At 37.1% G+C, this 15,105-nt stretch overlaps 1 protein-coding gene and 1 long non-coding RNA gene across 3 annotated transcripts in view; one reads left to right on the top strand and one right to left on the bottom strand.

The window, feature by feature from the left end:
- The window catches only part of LOC139079710 (uncharacterized), a 121,227-nt gene that overhangs the window by 99,474 nt on the left and 6,648 nt on the right, over positions 1-15,105 (bottom strand). For both annotated transcript variants that reach the window (XR_011533575.1, XR_011533576.1), the window contains exon 2: positions 3,001-3,250. This is a non-coding gene — a long non-coding RNA (uncharacterized lncRNA). The remainder of the gene's footprint in view (positions 1-3,000; positions 3,251-15,105) is intronic.
- LOC103555879 (olfactory receptor 1L8-like) lies at positions 620-1,543 on the top strand. The gene has a single exon (XM_008527691.1). The coding sequence runs from the start codon at positions 620-622 to the stop codon at positions 1,541-1,543; it is 924 nt and encodes a 307-aa protein (XP_008525913.1).

The raw sequence follows: 15,105 nt of genomic DNA, 5'->3' as shown, positions 1-15,105 counted from the left end.
CTAGATTTGCCTTATTGGTTATGTTGACAAATGCTTATTTTTTCCCATGACAATGGAAAGATGAACTTTAGAATGACAGAACTGAATTTGTTTTGATAGGGAATGTGTGTCCTGTGACCTCCCTGTATAAAATACCTCCACCCACATTCTCCATCCATCTCCACCCCCTTGTATGTTGCTTTATTTTGTACAGAAAATTTATCCCTACCTGATATTATACTACATATTTTGTTTGTTGATGATCTGTCTCCCCAACTAGAACACGAGCTTCGCAAAGGCAAAGATTTATCTGTTTTTATTGCTGTGTCTTCAGCAGGGGAACAGTGCTTTGCGTAGAATAAGAACTAATGAACTTGAATCAGAGAGATCCACCTCTGATGGTTTCTAAAGGAAAGCTCTTGTTCTGTTTCCCCAGCTTTCAAGATAAGGCCTTTATGATGTTCACGGATTTGGGATGAGAGGATGACATCAAGGACAATGAGGTTGACAAGTTGTCCCTGCACAACAGCTAATTGTGACCAAACTGAGAAAACAAAGACTTGCTGGGTTCTCATGATTTGGGTGAAGGCATTGAAGTACATTAAATAAGAAAACTTCATATATAACTAGACCCAAGTCAATGGAAAATGTCAACCAAACCAGCAGTGTCTCTGAGTTCATCCTCCTGGGACTCTCCTCCCGGCCTGAGGACCAGAAGCCACTCTTTATCCTCTTCCTCACCATATACCTGGTCACCATAACAGGGAACCTACTCATCATCCTGGCCATCTACTCTGACCCCCAGCTTCAGACTCCCATGTATTTCTTCTTGAGTTGCCTGTCTTTCACTGACATTTGCTTTACAACAACCATAGTCCCCAGGATGCTAGTGGACTTCCTGTCAAAGAAGACCATCTCCTATGCTGGGTGTCTGACACAGATGTATTTTATTTATGCTTTGGGCAACTCTGACAGCTTCCTTCTGGCAGTCATGGCCTTTGACCGCTATGTGGCTATCTGTGACCCCTTCCACTATGTCACCACCGTGAGCCACCGCCGTTGTGTCCTGCTGGTGGCCTTCTCCTGCTCATTTCCTCACTTCCACTCATTCCTACACACACTTTTGCTGAATCATCTCATCTTCTGTGACTCCAATGTTATCCATCACTTTCTCTGTGACATTGGCCCTCTGCTGAAATTGTCTTGTTCCTCCACATTTGTCAATGAAATTGTGATAATGATAGAAGGATCTGTTGTTTTGGTGACTCCCTTTCTATTCATTGCTTTCTCTTATGTACTAATCCTCATTGCGGTTCTCAAAATTCCCTCAGCTGCTGGGAAACGTAAAGCCTTCTCCACCTGTGGTTCTCACCTCACTGTGGTAACACTGTTTTATGGAAGCATCTTCTATGTCTATTTACAGCCCCTGTCCACCTACGCTGTCAGGGACCACATAGCAACAATTGTCTACACAGTTTTGTCCTCCATGCTAAACCCTTTTATCTACAGCCTGAGAAACAAAGACCTGAAACGGGGCCTGAGGAAGCTGATGGGAAAGAAGTAATCCCAGGCAGCACCCTCATGACAAGCCCACAAGTGGAATTGGCTCCACTCAACTCTAGTTTCCCCTTGTTCTTGGTAAACAATCAAGCTGATGGAGGTTAGCATTTTTAACTCATGTGAGACAAGACTATTAAGAGTACTTACATCAATTGTTGATGGCCCACCAGTTGGCCTTGACTCTCTTGAAATCATGATGATCATCCTCACTATTCTTCCTCTTTCCTACGAAGATTCATCACTTTCTCATCTTCCAAACACTGCATTAAACTAGTTCTTTTCCCAAAAATATTTCGTGAACAAATTTCTCTCTTTTTATTAAGATTTATCATCCAAAATCCTTCAAATTCCAGTGTATTACTTAACACAATTTCTTAATTTATAGCTGTTGAATGTCTTTGCAAACATTAGAAGAGGAAAAGAATGGAGGCAGAGAGGGAAGGGCATGATTACATTTTAGCTAATTTTCTCATTTTGAGGATTTCTGTAATTTATTTTTTCTCTAAAAGACATTTTTCCTGTTTAGAAATCAAGTTTTTACATTTACTCTTCTTTTCTCTTTCTACTCTTACTTTATTGTATTGCTTTGGCTTTATTTCTTGTTAATTTCCTCTTATTTTTCTACCATATAATTAAAAAATGCTAATGGCCATAAAGAATAAGCATGAAGAGTGATAACATGAAATGTATCCATTCCATACCAGGGAGGTTGGAACTTTTCTTCCCTCCATCTATCCCTAAAGTTATCTGTTTAAAAATAGTTGATTCTAATTTTAAAAGGTTTTGTAAAATCTGATATTAGTGGCGTTTTTTTAGTAAAAGCAAAAGTTTTTTTAAATAAGTAATTTAATATTTTATTTTAGGAACTCTCACTCTTCGGAGCCTAACCTATTGAAATGTTGTCATAAATGTATATTGAATATTGAGATATCTTTTATTTTCGGTGGACCTCAGTTTATGGCAGATAAAAGTTGGCAACAATCTAAATTCCTATCAATAGGGAATGGAGAAATTAATTATGATTATTTACATAGAATATAATGGTATGCATGCAGCAGGTTCAAAGAATCAAATGGATGCCCTTTACCTCCTTGAAAAGTCATTAAGTAGAAAAATCAATATGTGGAACAAAGTATAAAAGTATGAATTCATTATGTTTAAAATGTATAAATATATGTGTGTGTATAGTCAGTGGAGTAAGAATGGAAATGCATGGGGGGACAGACAGGGAGAAAATTTCCACTTTATACACATTTGTAATGTCTGGATTAGTTCAAATAAATATTTATGGCTCATGGAATTTAAAACTATTAATAAATCAGATGACCAATGAAAGACATTCTTTGTAAGGCACCAGCTGAAGAAAAACTTTCTAGGTGCTTGCATATCCGAAAAACATCACTACTTGGCTCTTTTGCTTAAATGATAATTTGATAGGATATAGCATTCCAGGTACCAAACCTTTTGGAACTTTGAAGACATATCTGCATCGTCCAACTGCATCAGGCGTTTTCAGTGAGAAACTAGAGGTCGTTTTAATGTGATCCTTTGTGATCTTCGTCCCTAACCACAGTCCATAGATATCTTACAGCAAATGAGGCCATGCTGCCACAGCTTAGGCTTTGGGAGAGCAGACCCTGACTCTAACCACTTCACTCCAAGCCTGGGAACAGGAGCCTGGTCGCTGTCCTTGGAAATTGACAAGTCAATTCTGAAATGGAAATGGAAATGAAAATGACCTGGAACAGCGAAGACAACCTTGAAGAAAACCCACCAAATTGTACTAGACACGTTACCACATTTCAAGAACTTAGCATGAAGTTAAAATAATTAGTATAGTGCAGTGTTTGTATAAAAATACATAAATAGATCAATGCAACAGAAGAGAGAGCTCAGAAATGTATCTTTATTTATATGATCGCTTGATTTTTGGTAAAGTGTCAATGAAATTTAATGGTGAAAGGAGGACCCATTCAGTATATCCAGCTGGAACAATTGGATATACACATGAAAAACAAACCTTGACCCCTTTCTCCACACCACACACGAAAATTAATTCAAAGTGTCTCATAGGTCTAAATGTGAGGGCTAAAACTATAAAATTTCTTGAAGAAAACAGAAAAAATATACAAAAATGTACTTGTACCTAGAGATGAGTGAAGAATTCTTGGTGAGGAAATAAAGAGGACTAACTATAAATGAAAAATTACTAAATTGGATTTCATAAAAATAAAACTTCTATTCATCAAAAGATAGCTTAAGAAAGTGAAAGGGGAGAAATATTCACAATGTATACATAAAACAAAAGACATATGCAGAATATACAAATAACTCATACAAATCAATAAGCAAAAGCACACAACTCAACTTTTAAAAGTGTGGAAAAACTTGAGCAGACATTTTACAGAAGAAGATACTCAAATGTCCAATACCAAGCGTGAAAAGGCAAGCAACATTGTTCCTTATCAAGGAAATGTAAATTAAAATCACGATGTGATACCACTGAACGCTCAATAGAAAGGCTACAATTAAAAAGACAATACAAAAGTTTTGCAGGATTTGGAGCAACTGAAAACGCTCATGTACTGATGGTAAGAAGGTAAAAGTATGCAATCACTTTGGAAAACAGTTTGGCAATTGCTAACAAAATTAAAGATGCAACTACCCTATGGGTATTTAAAAAAATTGGTACAAAAAATCATAGCAGGTTTATTCATAAGAGGACAAACTAAAAACAACTCAAATGTACACAAACAGGAAATAGATAAACAAATCATGAGTAGAAAGCTACACACTTCAGATTTGAGTCATTTTACCAGATGCAAATTATGCTTCAGTTGTGGTTTTTTTTCTTTTGAGGAAGATTAGCCCTGAACCAAAATATGCCGCTAATCCTCCTCTTTTTGCTGATGAAGATGGCCCTTGAGCTAACGTTCATGCCCATCTTCCTCTATTTTGTGTGGGATGCCTGCCACAGCACGTCTTGACAAGAGGTGCATAGGTCCACACCTGGGATTCGAACCCGCAAACCCCACGCCACTGAAGCAGAATGTGCAAACTTTACTGCTGTGCCACCGGGCCAGCCTTGCTTCAGTTTTAATAGAAGCTAGACGACCTGGAGATAGTAAGTGAAGGTTTTTGGGGCTATTGGGCACTGATGCACAATATAGGTTAACACCAGACAAATGCGTGCTTCATCTGAATATAAAGGATAGTATAAGGGGATCATTTTTGGAAATTTTGGAGGATGCAGAGGTGGGAATGAGAGGGGGCGGGATGATGCTACCGATTACTTCACAAAAACTATCTCCATCTCACAAAATTTCTTTTTCTCTTGTGAATCCAATTGACTTGAGTCTAGGATAGCATTCGCATGCCTAGACAGAAGGTGAGGTTGCTTCTCAGAATTCTATTTAAATTCCTCTAAATTTGCACATATTCCTAAAGGAAAAATGAAGGTGACATTGACTTCACCTAGTGGGGTTAAATTGAGACTGACTACGGGTGACACCTCACTCTCTCCTGGTAGAGATGGCCCCTTCATCCTTTGCCTTTCTACTCCTTCCTAGAAATGGACAAAGTAGCAGCTCTGGAGAGCCTCATCCCGCTACATCCCTGTAGAGGTCAGTATAGCTGACCCAGAAACATCTATCCAGAGAAGCCCAGTCTGGGTTAAGACAGGAAGCAATTGGAAAAAGTGGGAGAACTGTGGCAGTTGAAATGAAATCACCTAGTGGGAAATAAAGGCAGAAAAGGGAGTCATCATTCTTTTCTTGAGAAACTACCTCAGAACAAGAGAGTAATATTCTCACTTGTTTCTCTCATATGGAGTGTTGAGTCATGGTCAATACAAGAACATGTCCCAGGATTCATTTTCCCCTGAAAAGGAGGGGTGGACAAAAGTCACACTACAACTATTTCCTGAGATTGTATGTATACAATTTGGAAAGAAGACATCAATCAGTGTTCCTTGTTGCTCTGCCTAGATAATAATAGATTGAGATTATCATTTTAGTCATTTTTTGTTGTTGTGTTTATCATGCTGATTCTCTGTAGCCCTAAGAGGATTCCTGCCTTTGAGCCTCACTGGATATACTGTGACTGTCAGCTAACAACTGCTATGTTATGTTTCTGTAAAGCAGGATGACACCCTGGTTAAAGCAAGTACCTCAGTATGAGGGAGATGCATTGCTGTTGTCTGCCCAGCATGTAAGAATCTCACTTGCTCTTTTAACTACATTAGATATGAATATGGTTGGAAAAGTATACCAGAGGCATTTAAGGAATCACAATGATGTCCAAGAAGGGAATGTTGGCATGACAGAGTTGTCACATATCAATGATGATTTCACTCTGGAACTTCCAAAACAAACAAACATGAAGATTGTGGGAAAGCTTTGGGATACTGTCCTGGCTAAGTGAATATGCTCACCTGGTAATCCCTTGAGGAGCATAAAATGTTTTTGATGCATATAGTGTACTTGAGTTAGTCTCATGCTGTGAACAGTCATGGCAACAAGACTTTGATCACATGACATTGACCCAGAGGAAGAGGAGGGACTTAGGGAGTTGGGAACTTGACTAAATGTGCTGAGTCAAGTGGAAATCACTTTCCTGGAGACTCACTATTATGGTCTAAATGGTCACTAGAGGGGGTCCTCTTCCAAGAAACTGACTGAACTTGGCATTTGGCCCAGAAATATGATGAAGCAATATTTAAATGGACTATGCATTTACTAAATTGACTCAGCAACTTGCTTGTCAATAACTATGAGAGAAAACGCATACTCTCACCTAGGAAGAAGTAATTGCCATATTGATAGCAATAGCATCTGACATATTTAAGCTACAGTGGCCAGTTGTGTCACAGGCTCAGGCAAGAGGAAAGAACATTAGGCCAGCCTAAACTATAGCTAGATTTTACTGGTAAGCCTGATATTTACTGATACTCCCCCGAGCCACAGTATCAAAAAGTAGAAAGAAACCTTAACTCTCTGTGATATAATTGTTAGAGTTTTAACAGGTTAATGATCAAGCTTAGATCATCCCCATGGGAGACAGATGGGCAGTGCTCCACAATGATAACTAAATTTTGAGTTAATACAATGACCTAAGCAATTACCTTTATTGATTACATCTGTTAGGATCTCGTCAAGATGGCGCTGTGAGCAGACGTTGAAGTCGCCTCCTCCCACGAACACAACCAGGTTACAACAATTTTGGGAAGAATCACCCTGGATTGAAAACTGAAAATTGGATAAAAAGAACCCTAATGAAAAGGGACAGTCCTGACGAAGGCAAAAGAGGCAGTAACTCCGGCTGGAGAGGAAAAAAGCAACCTTTGGGAGCAGCGGAGCTTCTCAGCTGGCCAGGCGGGAGCCACCCTAAGGTAGGAGCCCTCCATGGAGGAGAGAGGTCCGGAGCGGGGGCAATACATCTGTTATGGGAAATGAATATTATATGAGAAAATGGTATTTTTATTGGCAAGAATAGGAAATTGGCATTGTTATAATAACTAATGTGGATGTGTTAAACATTATTTAATCTGTCTGCCACAGGTATATGGCATAATAAAGAATTTTAAGACTAACTTATAAAAATAAATGAAAACGTAACATACGTGTAAAATGGTTGCCAGAATTAAAAGAGCTTTTGGGAATTCAAACTGAAATTTCCAATTGATGTAATACTCATGGATACTTATTGGCCAGTAAAGGAAGTAAATTTAGCTTTAGCAAAGTTATATATGCAACTGAATGTATCTGTTGAAGCCTATTAAAAATGAGGATGGTAATGGAGAAAAAAGAAAGAGAGAAATAGTCCAATTGAAAAAGATATGTCAGAAATCTTCTAAGAGAGTGTACTGATAGTTTGATGTGATTGTTGGGAAGGAATTCCAATTCTTTACTGGCTCATAGAGGTCTTAGTGTTGCAGAGTTTTGAAACATCCATTTTGTACATCAAATATTGTAGAAGTTACTGTAGTAAGAATTATTTTTTAAATGCCTGAGGTAGGTATGACAAAGAAGTGTTGAAAACTGTCAGAGGAAAACTAGAAGGAATAATTAATAGGTGGGTTATAATCATTTCTTTATCCTCCAGAAAATCTGAGGATTTGACTCCTGGTTCCAAAGAATCTATAAGCATATGCTAGATATAAGACAAATTAGGATCCTGCTATGTAGTGAACCAGAATGCTATGCCTATTTGTTAAGATTGCCTATTGAGTAACCAGTAATTGACAAGAGGCAGCTGCACAGAAAAATATGAGCTGGAAATACATCCCAGAGAGGGCTACATAATCATCAAGATATAAAAGCCAAAGGGACCACAGATCTGGTGCAATTCTTGACCTAGAGTAGTCTGTCTCATGTCTCCTAAGCATTCTCATTCTAGGATGAAATTATTGTGGACATAGGAAGATCCACAGGGGATAAACAAGACTTTTATAGTTCCATTGCAGCGCATAATATGTTATTCATCATTTATCTTACTAGAAAGCTATGTCAATTTGGTGCAGGGTGAAGCATCTTGTGGCTCACAAATTTGATTGTTGGTCCCTATATAAGATCCCACCTTGGTGGTCATGCAGAATAGCCATTGCAATACTAAAATCTGAAAAGTTTGTTACAAACAAGGAAAGTTAGAGCCTGATCTCACTCATGAACATCCTAAACAAAACATTAGTGAGTGAAATACAGCAAGATATAAAAATTAATGTATGTCATGGCATGTAGGATTTCTTTCAATAAGGCCTAGTTGTTTAAAGAGTCTAAACCAATTAATGCAATTTATAGCATTAATAGAATGAAGTAGAAAATCATAAGATTATCTAACAAATGTAGACATAATATTTGATGAAGTTTAGCATCAATTTATAATTAACAAAAAACAAAAATAAAAACTCTTAGCAAACTAGGAAAAAAAGAGAACATTCTGTATTTGATAAAGAGTGCCTACCAAAACTATAGCAAACACCACACTTAAAGATGAAACATTTAATTCTTTTTCCCTGAGATTTTGAATGAGACAAGAATGCCCAGTATTACAAGTTCTCTATTGGAATTCCTAGTCAATACAGTAAAGCAAGTAAAAGAAAAAAAGGCATAAAGATTTGAAAGGAAGACATAACTGCCTTTATTCACAGATAACATTGTTTTAAATTTATTAAATCCAGAAATTTTGCACATAAATCATTATAATTAATGTGAGTTCAGCAGAGTTTCTGGATACAAGATCAATGTGCAAAAATCTATTGTATTTCCACTATAGCTACAAAAATGATTTTCAAAAAGATCTTATTTAAGTTAGCACTAAAAATCAAATACCTAAAGATAAATCCAATGAACATGTGAAAGACTTCTACACAGAAAATTATAAAACATATTGAGTGAAACTTAATAAGACATAAATGATTGGGAGGATATACACAAAAGTTCACAGATTAGAACATAGAATATTTTAATGATGATATTTTCTCCAAATTAAACAATGGATTCAGTCAAATCCCTTTCTAAATCCAAGCAGGTATTTTTGGAGGAGTTGGTACTCTGATTCGTAAACTTATATGGAAAGCCAAAAAACCAAGATTAGCTGAAACTGACTTGAAAAAGAAGCACAATATGGGAAACTTACTCCACAGAAGATCAACGCTTATCACATAAAAAGACGATCATTATATTAGAGTGATACTGGCTCAGACGTAGTCAAATAGACCAAAGGAATAAAATAGAGACACTCAAAACAGACTTTCACGTATATAGATGCTTGGTCATGACAAAGGTGGCCCTGCAAAACAATTGTAAGAGGATATATTTCTAAGAATTGGTTCTGGGGTACTTGGATATCCATGTAGGGGGGGAAATCCCTATCTTGCACCATATAAAATAGTTAATTCACACTTGTAGATCTTAGTGTAAAAGATAAAACAACACATTTTCTAGGAAATATCATAAAATAAGATCTTTATGACCTTGGAATAGAACATTTTTTCTTAAATAAGATACAAAATGGAGTGACCACAAAGGGGGAAAAATGATAAATTATTCTACACTAAAACTGAGAACTTCTATTCATCAAAACACACCACTGAGAAAATGAAAAGGCAAGCCACAGAATGGAAGAAATTATCTGCCTTGCATGTAACGGGGACAACAGGGCTATGGATATATTATGTGTTTAAATGGTGGACTTTGAGTAAAGCAGACTAACCTCCATAATATGGGTGGGTCGCATCCAATCATTTGAAGATCTTAATAGAACAAAGACTGACCTCACTAGAGCAAGAAAGAATTCTCTCAGCTGACCTCCTTTGGAACTGCAGCTCTTCCCTCAGTCTCCAGCCTGTCTCCCTACCCTGCAGATTTTGGACTTACCGAGCCTCCACAATCACATATGCCAATTCCTTAAAATAAATAAATCTCTCACTCTCTCTCCCCCTCTTTCTCATATATATTTATATATATGTGCGTCCTGTTGGTTTTGTTTCTCTGGAAAACTCTAATACAAAGATATTCCATGTTCATAGATTGGAAAACTCAATATGGTTAAGATTTCTGTTATCCTCTAGTTGATCCATTGCAAGAATCAGCATTTTTTTTTTTCTGTAGGGAGTAATACAATAAATATTTTAGACTTTGTAAGCTGTGTGGTTTCTATCACAACTACTCAATATTACCATTGTAGCACAAAGGCAGCCATAGAAAATACATAAACAAATGATCACGACTGTGTCCCAATAAAACTTTATGGTCACTGAAATTTGAATTTTATATAATTTACATGTGTTACAAAATATTATTCTCCTTTTTATTTGTTCAATCTTTTAAAAATTTAGAAACTATTCTTAGCTTTCAGACTGTACAAAAATAGAAACGAGCCAGGTTTGGGATATGAGTTATAGTTTGCCAACACTTAACCTACTGATTTAATGCAATCAATGGTGATGAAAATAAGATAGATTACAGAATGGATAAAGTTATTGATAAATGGATAAATGTTAAAGCAAGTATAATAAAATTTTAAAGATTAAATTTAGGTGACTGGTATAGGGGTATCCACTGTAAAGTTCTATCAGTTTTGCTGTATGTTCAAAAATGTTTGTAGTAAAATGTTGGCAAACAAGACTGACACTAGTGTATCGAATTTTTAGCAACTGGAATTCTCAATTTTTGGGGGTGAGTGTGTAAATTTGTATAAACATTTTGGAAAATAGTTTGTCTACAGATAGTAAGGCTAAATGTTGCTTACTTTATTACCCAGAAATATCACTTTTTCCAGGGGTATACTTGAGAGAAATAAGTACATATGGCCCACAAAAGCCATGTTTGAGGATGCTCCTATCAACTTTACTCATAATAGCCAAAAATTGAAAGCAATTCATATATCCATCAACAGAAAAATGAATGAAGTATGGGTTATTTTTATAATGAAATGTTGTACAGCAATAACAAGAACAAACTTCTATATGCCACAACATGATTGAACCTGACAGATGTAATGTTGCTCTAAGGAAGCCGGATCCAAGAGCTCTACTGCATGATTTCTTTTACATGGACGTTAAAACCAAACAAAACTAACCTTATGGTGATAGGAATCACAAGAGTGGTCAGGATACTGCCTCAGAAGGGACAAGAGGGAGCTGTCTGGCTTCATAGAAATATTATAAATCTTGATTTGTGGGGGTGATTATATTGGTGAATATATATATGGAAAATTAATTGTGCTGTGCACTTCAGATTTATGTGCTTCACTGATATATGCCATAAGCCAATAAAATTTTTGGAGACTGGCTGGAAGCTCTCTGCTTATAGATGCAGCTGAAACATTGAATTTCACTGTAGGATGATCTTGCTGGGAAGCCATTTTTGAGGAAGGGACCCCCAATGTCAGTATCTTCAGTTCTTTCCTGTTTAGTTAGTTAGACTCCAAAGAAAATTCTTAAAATATTCTGGACTCAAGATATAAGTCTGGCAGCAAAATCTTGATAAAGGGCTGTGGGCTTCAGCATTCAGCATTTGATGTGTATATATAATTTTGTAATTCCCCTGACCTGTGTATGATTCACTAATCTGAGCTGTATGTGGCAACCCCCAGTCTCAACCTTCACCAGAAATTAAACTTCACAGCTTCTGCTGTGATAAGAGAGGGACAGAATTCTAGTTGTATGGAGTGAAAAAGGGAATCTAGGGTTCCAACTTTTTCTGAAATTGTTTATTTCCCTTTTACTCTCAGATCCAGAAGTTCCAAGGGCTTCCAGTTTCTGGGTCTTTTGAGAACTCCTTGGTGTTCACAAGGTTGATTCTTTTATTTTATCTATTGTCAGTTTAGGATTCAGCTTTTCCAACTCTGTTAATTCATTTATCACCATCAAAGGAAAATTGTACTGCACAGAGTACAGGCAAAGAAGACTTTATTCAGACTATTGCAACAGGGGAGAGAGATTAAACTCAACTCCACAGAAACAAAAGGCAGGAAGACTTTTACGTGCCTGGACAAAGTGGTAGAAAAGTACTAAAGGACGGCATTAGAGAGAAGTTTGGTCAATGTGATAAAGCCATCCGTGTTTGCTAAGTTAGGCTCCTGCCCTCCTATAAAGACCTAGAGATAGGTGTGTTGTCTTGATTACATTTCAAAGGTATGGCTCCCGGGCACTTGAGAAAGACATTCCTAAATTGTGAAACTGCTAAGAACCTAGGAGAAGATTTACATCTAAAGGAGGCAGAGAAGAAATTTAACATTGCAAGTTTTCTAAAGTAAAGCTCTAAGAAAACAGAGGTTAGGGGTCCACAGTCAAGAAGAAGCTATATAAAATTTAGTCAAGTTGAAGGCAATATTAAGACTGTCGTGATCACCACTCCCTTATCCATATGGTTTTCCACTACAAAAATTTTGTTACTGATGTTTGCTTTCCATTCTCTCTCCTTGTTGGGTTTAAGTCTTGTTTAAAAATCACTTTACTTTTCCTAGCAGAGAATGGAATTAGATGCATGACTTCAATATAATGTTTTTAAACAGAAGTATGAGAATTCTTTAAAAAGGATATGGCATATGCCACTTAAACCCTCTGTAGATGTGGATTTTGGAAGCTTCTGGATTTCCTTAAAGAAGGAGTTTAGGGACAGGAATCTTGTTGCAAGGGGGCAGCAAGGAAGTTTATTTACTTAGAAATTGCATTTTTGCCATGGACTATGGTTACAAATCAATACAAATAGCATAACTCCTTAATGCTGCCACTTAAGATAGAGACAGAAGTAAAGCTTCCACTTTGTTTTTTAATGAAGCCATCACCATACTAATTTGGTCTGCTATGAGAGATACAGAGGGAAAATTGGGCAATTATGAGTGTTAACACTAACAAGGCTCTAAGGAACTCTGTCCCATGACTCCCTGTCTGTAGAAGCCAAAAGCAGAGCCCTGTTCAGCCTCCTCCTGGTATTAGCCTGAGATCCAGTAGCTTCTTGTTTCTGAGTCTCTCAGTTCAGGTTTCAAAATAGAAATACAAAATACTTCAAAATTTCTGAAGACCTTGGTTCAGTGGGGCAGAGTAGCTTTGGTCCTAGATCATCTTAAGTACTCAGTACAGACCCTCATCTTTCGGGTCTTCTCTGTTTCAGCTGATAAACATAACTATGATACTCCAACATCCCCTTCAGATCTAGCCTTGGCTTGGCTTTGCAATCCATTGTTGATCTCTTGTGTTCCTCATCTGGAATCCTAGTGTTTCTCTCTCTCTCCCTTTCCCCCCTTGAAATTATTTATAACCTATTTAGAAACCTGACTTTTGCTTCCAGGTATTTGTCATCTGTATTTATTATTCTGTTTTTTTAATTGAGCTATACTTGACACACAACATTATACCAGTTTCAGGTATGCAACATGATCCAATATTTATATAGATTGCAAAATGATCAACACAATGTCTACTTAACATCCATCACCCTACATAGTTATAAAATTTTGTTATTTGTTACTCTTGACTCTGACCCCTGATTACAGTTAATCCATGACAAATGTTGTAAGGAAGAATCTGAACTCTTCCCTCTTGCCTCCAAAATTAAAGACATCTCCAATACTTTCTTCTCGGTAACCAGGGTAAGAGTAAGAAGACAAATTTGAGTCAAACAGTGGCAGGCAGGCAAGTTCTGCCTTTGGAATACTCTCTCCATCATGTCCAATCCAGCTCTTACTTTTTGGCAGACATAGTAGATGAAGAAGCAGTGGAGGTAAGTAAAGGGACCTCATCACCCTGAGATGACAGAGGCGAGGTTGCCCCAAGGTTCATGGAAGCACCTTGTTGTTGTCTCTAGGATCTACAGAGTTTTCTGAGGCTATGACAGGATGAAAGATGAGAAGTTCTTTAAGAGCAATGAAGAACCAGTGGATAGGGCAAGAGATATTAGCATAGGACCCTTGAGTAGAGGGAAATAAAAAGGACAAAACATAAAAACTAGGCTTATAATGGACAACTGTGGACACTTTTTTTTGAAGATTTGAGAGGTTTCCTGATGTTAACTGGTTGATGCAATAGACTGAGACACCTCTATAGGAATAGCATGGTCAAGGCATTATACATCAACAGAGAAAATGAAAGAGATGCAGCTCTGCCCTAAAATATCTTACAGTACTCATGAGAGCCTCAATGGAAATGAATGGACTTACTCACTGAAGGCAGAATGTGGATGTCTGGAAAGCATGGAGTTGTCTGCTGCTCTACATTACTCTCCTCTTGAAGAGAGATACAATCAGTTGAGTCTTAAGAGAGTTTCTTGCCCTCCAGGACATGGGTATTAAAATGTGCCCTGTAAGAAGAGTCAGTCTTTGTGAGGCATTATACTCCCCACCAAGAGGTGGAGCAGAGGAGAAAATAACTTAGCTTGTAACTTTCTGATCTCTCAGAAAAAGTTTTATTGCTCTAAGATATGTTCCTCAATTAGCGTAGGGTTCAGTGGTAGATAAACATGCAATAGTTCTCAGACAGTGCTTTTGCTAAAGTCTGAAGTATTAACTTCAAAATATGGCCGATGCTTCAGTAAATCTTCTATTGATTTGGAGGTAAGTTTTTCTTTAGTTGTGGAGTTTAAACAGAAAATGGGAATAAGAATATATCTAGATCTATAAGATATTGGTAAAAAATGACAAAAGGAAAGATAGCTGACTTAGCAGAGAGTGTGCTAGTTGGAGAGCCTGGATACCCTGGATTTCTACACTGTCTTCCTAAGGCACAGGGTAAACTTTTCAATCACTTAAATTTTCTGAGCCTTAGCTTATTTATTTGTGAATTAAATGGAAGAGTTGAACTAAGTTAATTTTTCTTAATTCCTCTTGAGCATCAAGGTGCCTGAGGAGAGTTTAGTTTTTGTTTTCATTTTTAAACACAGGTACCCAGACCGTATCCTAGAAAATTTAACTCAGTAGGTATGAGGATTCTGTATTTTTGAGTCGTCTCACTTGATTATGATCAATTGGTCCATAGACCAGTGTTTGGGGACCTATGGACCAGACGATCTTGTAGGTTCTATTAGTTCTTAAACTTCATTGTTCTTCTATAAAAGAAAGTGTACAAGA

The sequence above is a fragment of the Equus przewalskii genome, chromosome 26 (genome assembly GCF_037783145.1).
Source record: "Equus przewalskii isolate Varuska chromosome 26, EquPr2, whole genome shotgun sequence".
NCBI lineage: Eukaryota > Metazoa > Chordata > Mammalia > Perissodactyla > Equidae > Equus > Equus przewalskii.
Note: the sequence above shows the minus strand (reverse complement) of the source record. Positions and strands in the feature narration are given on the sequence as shown.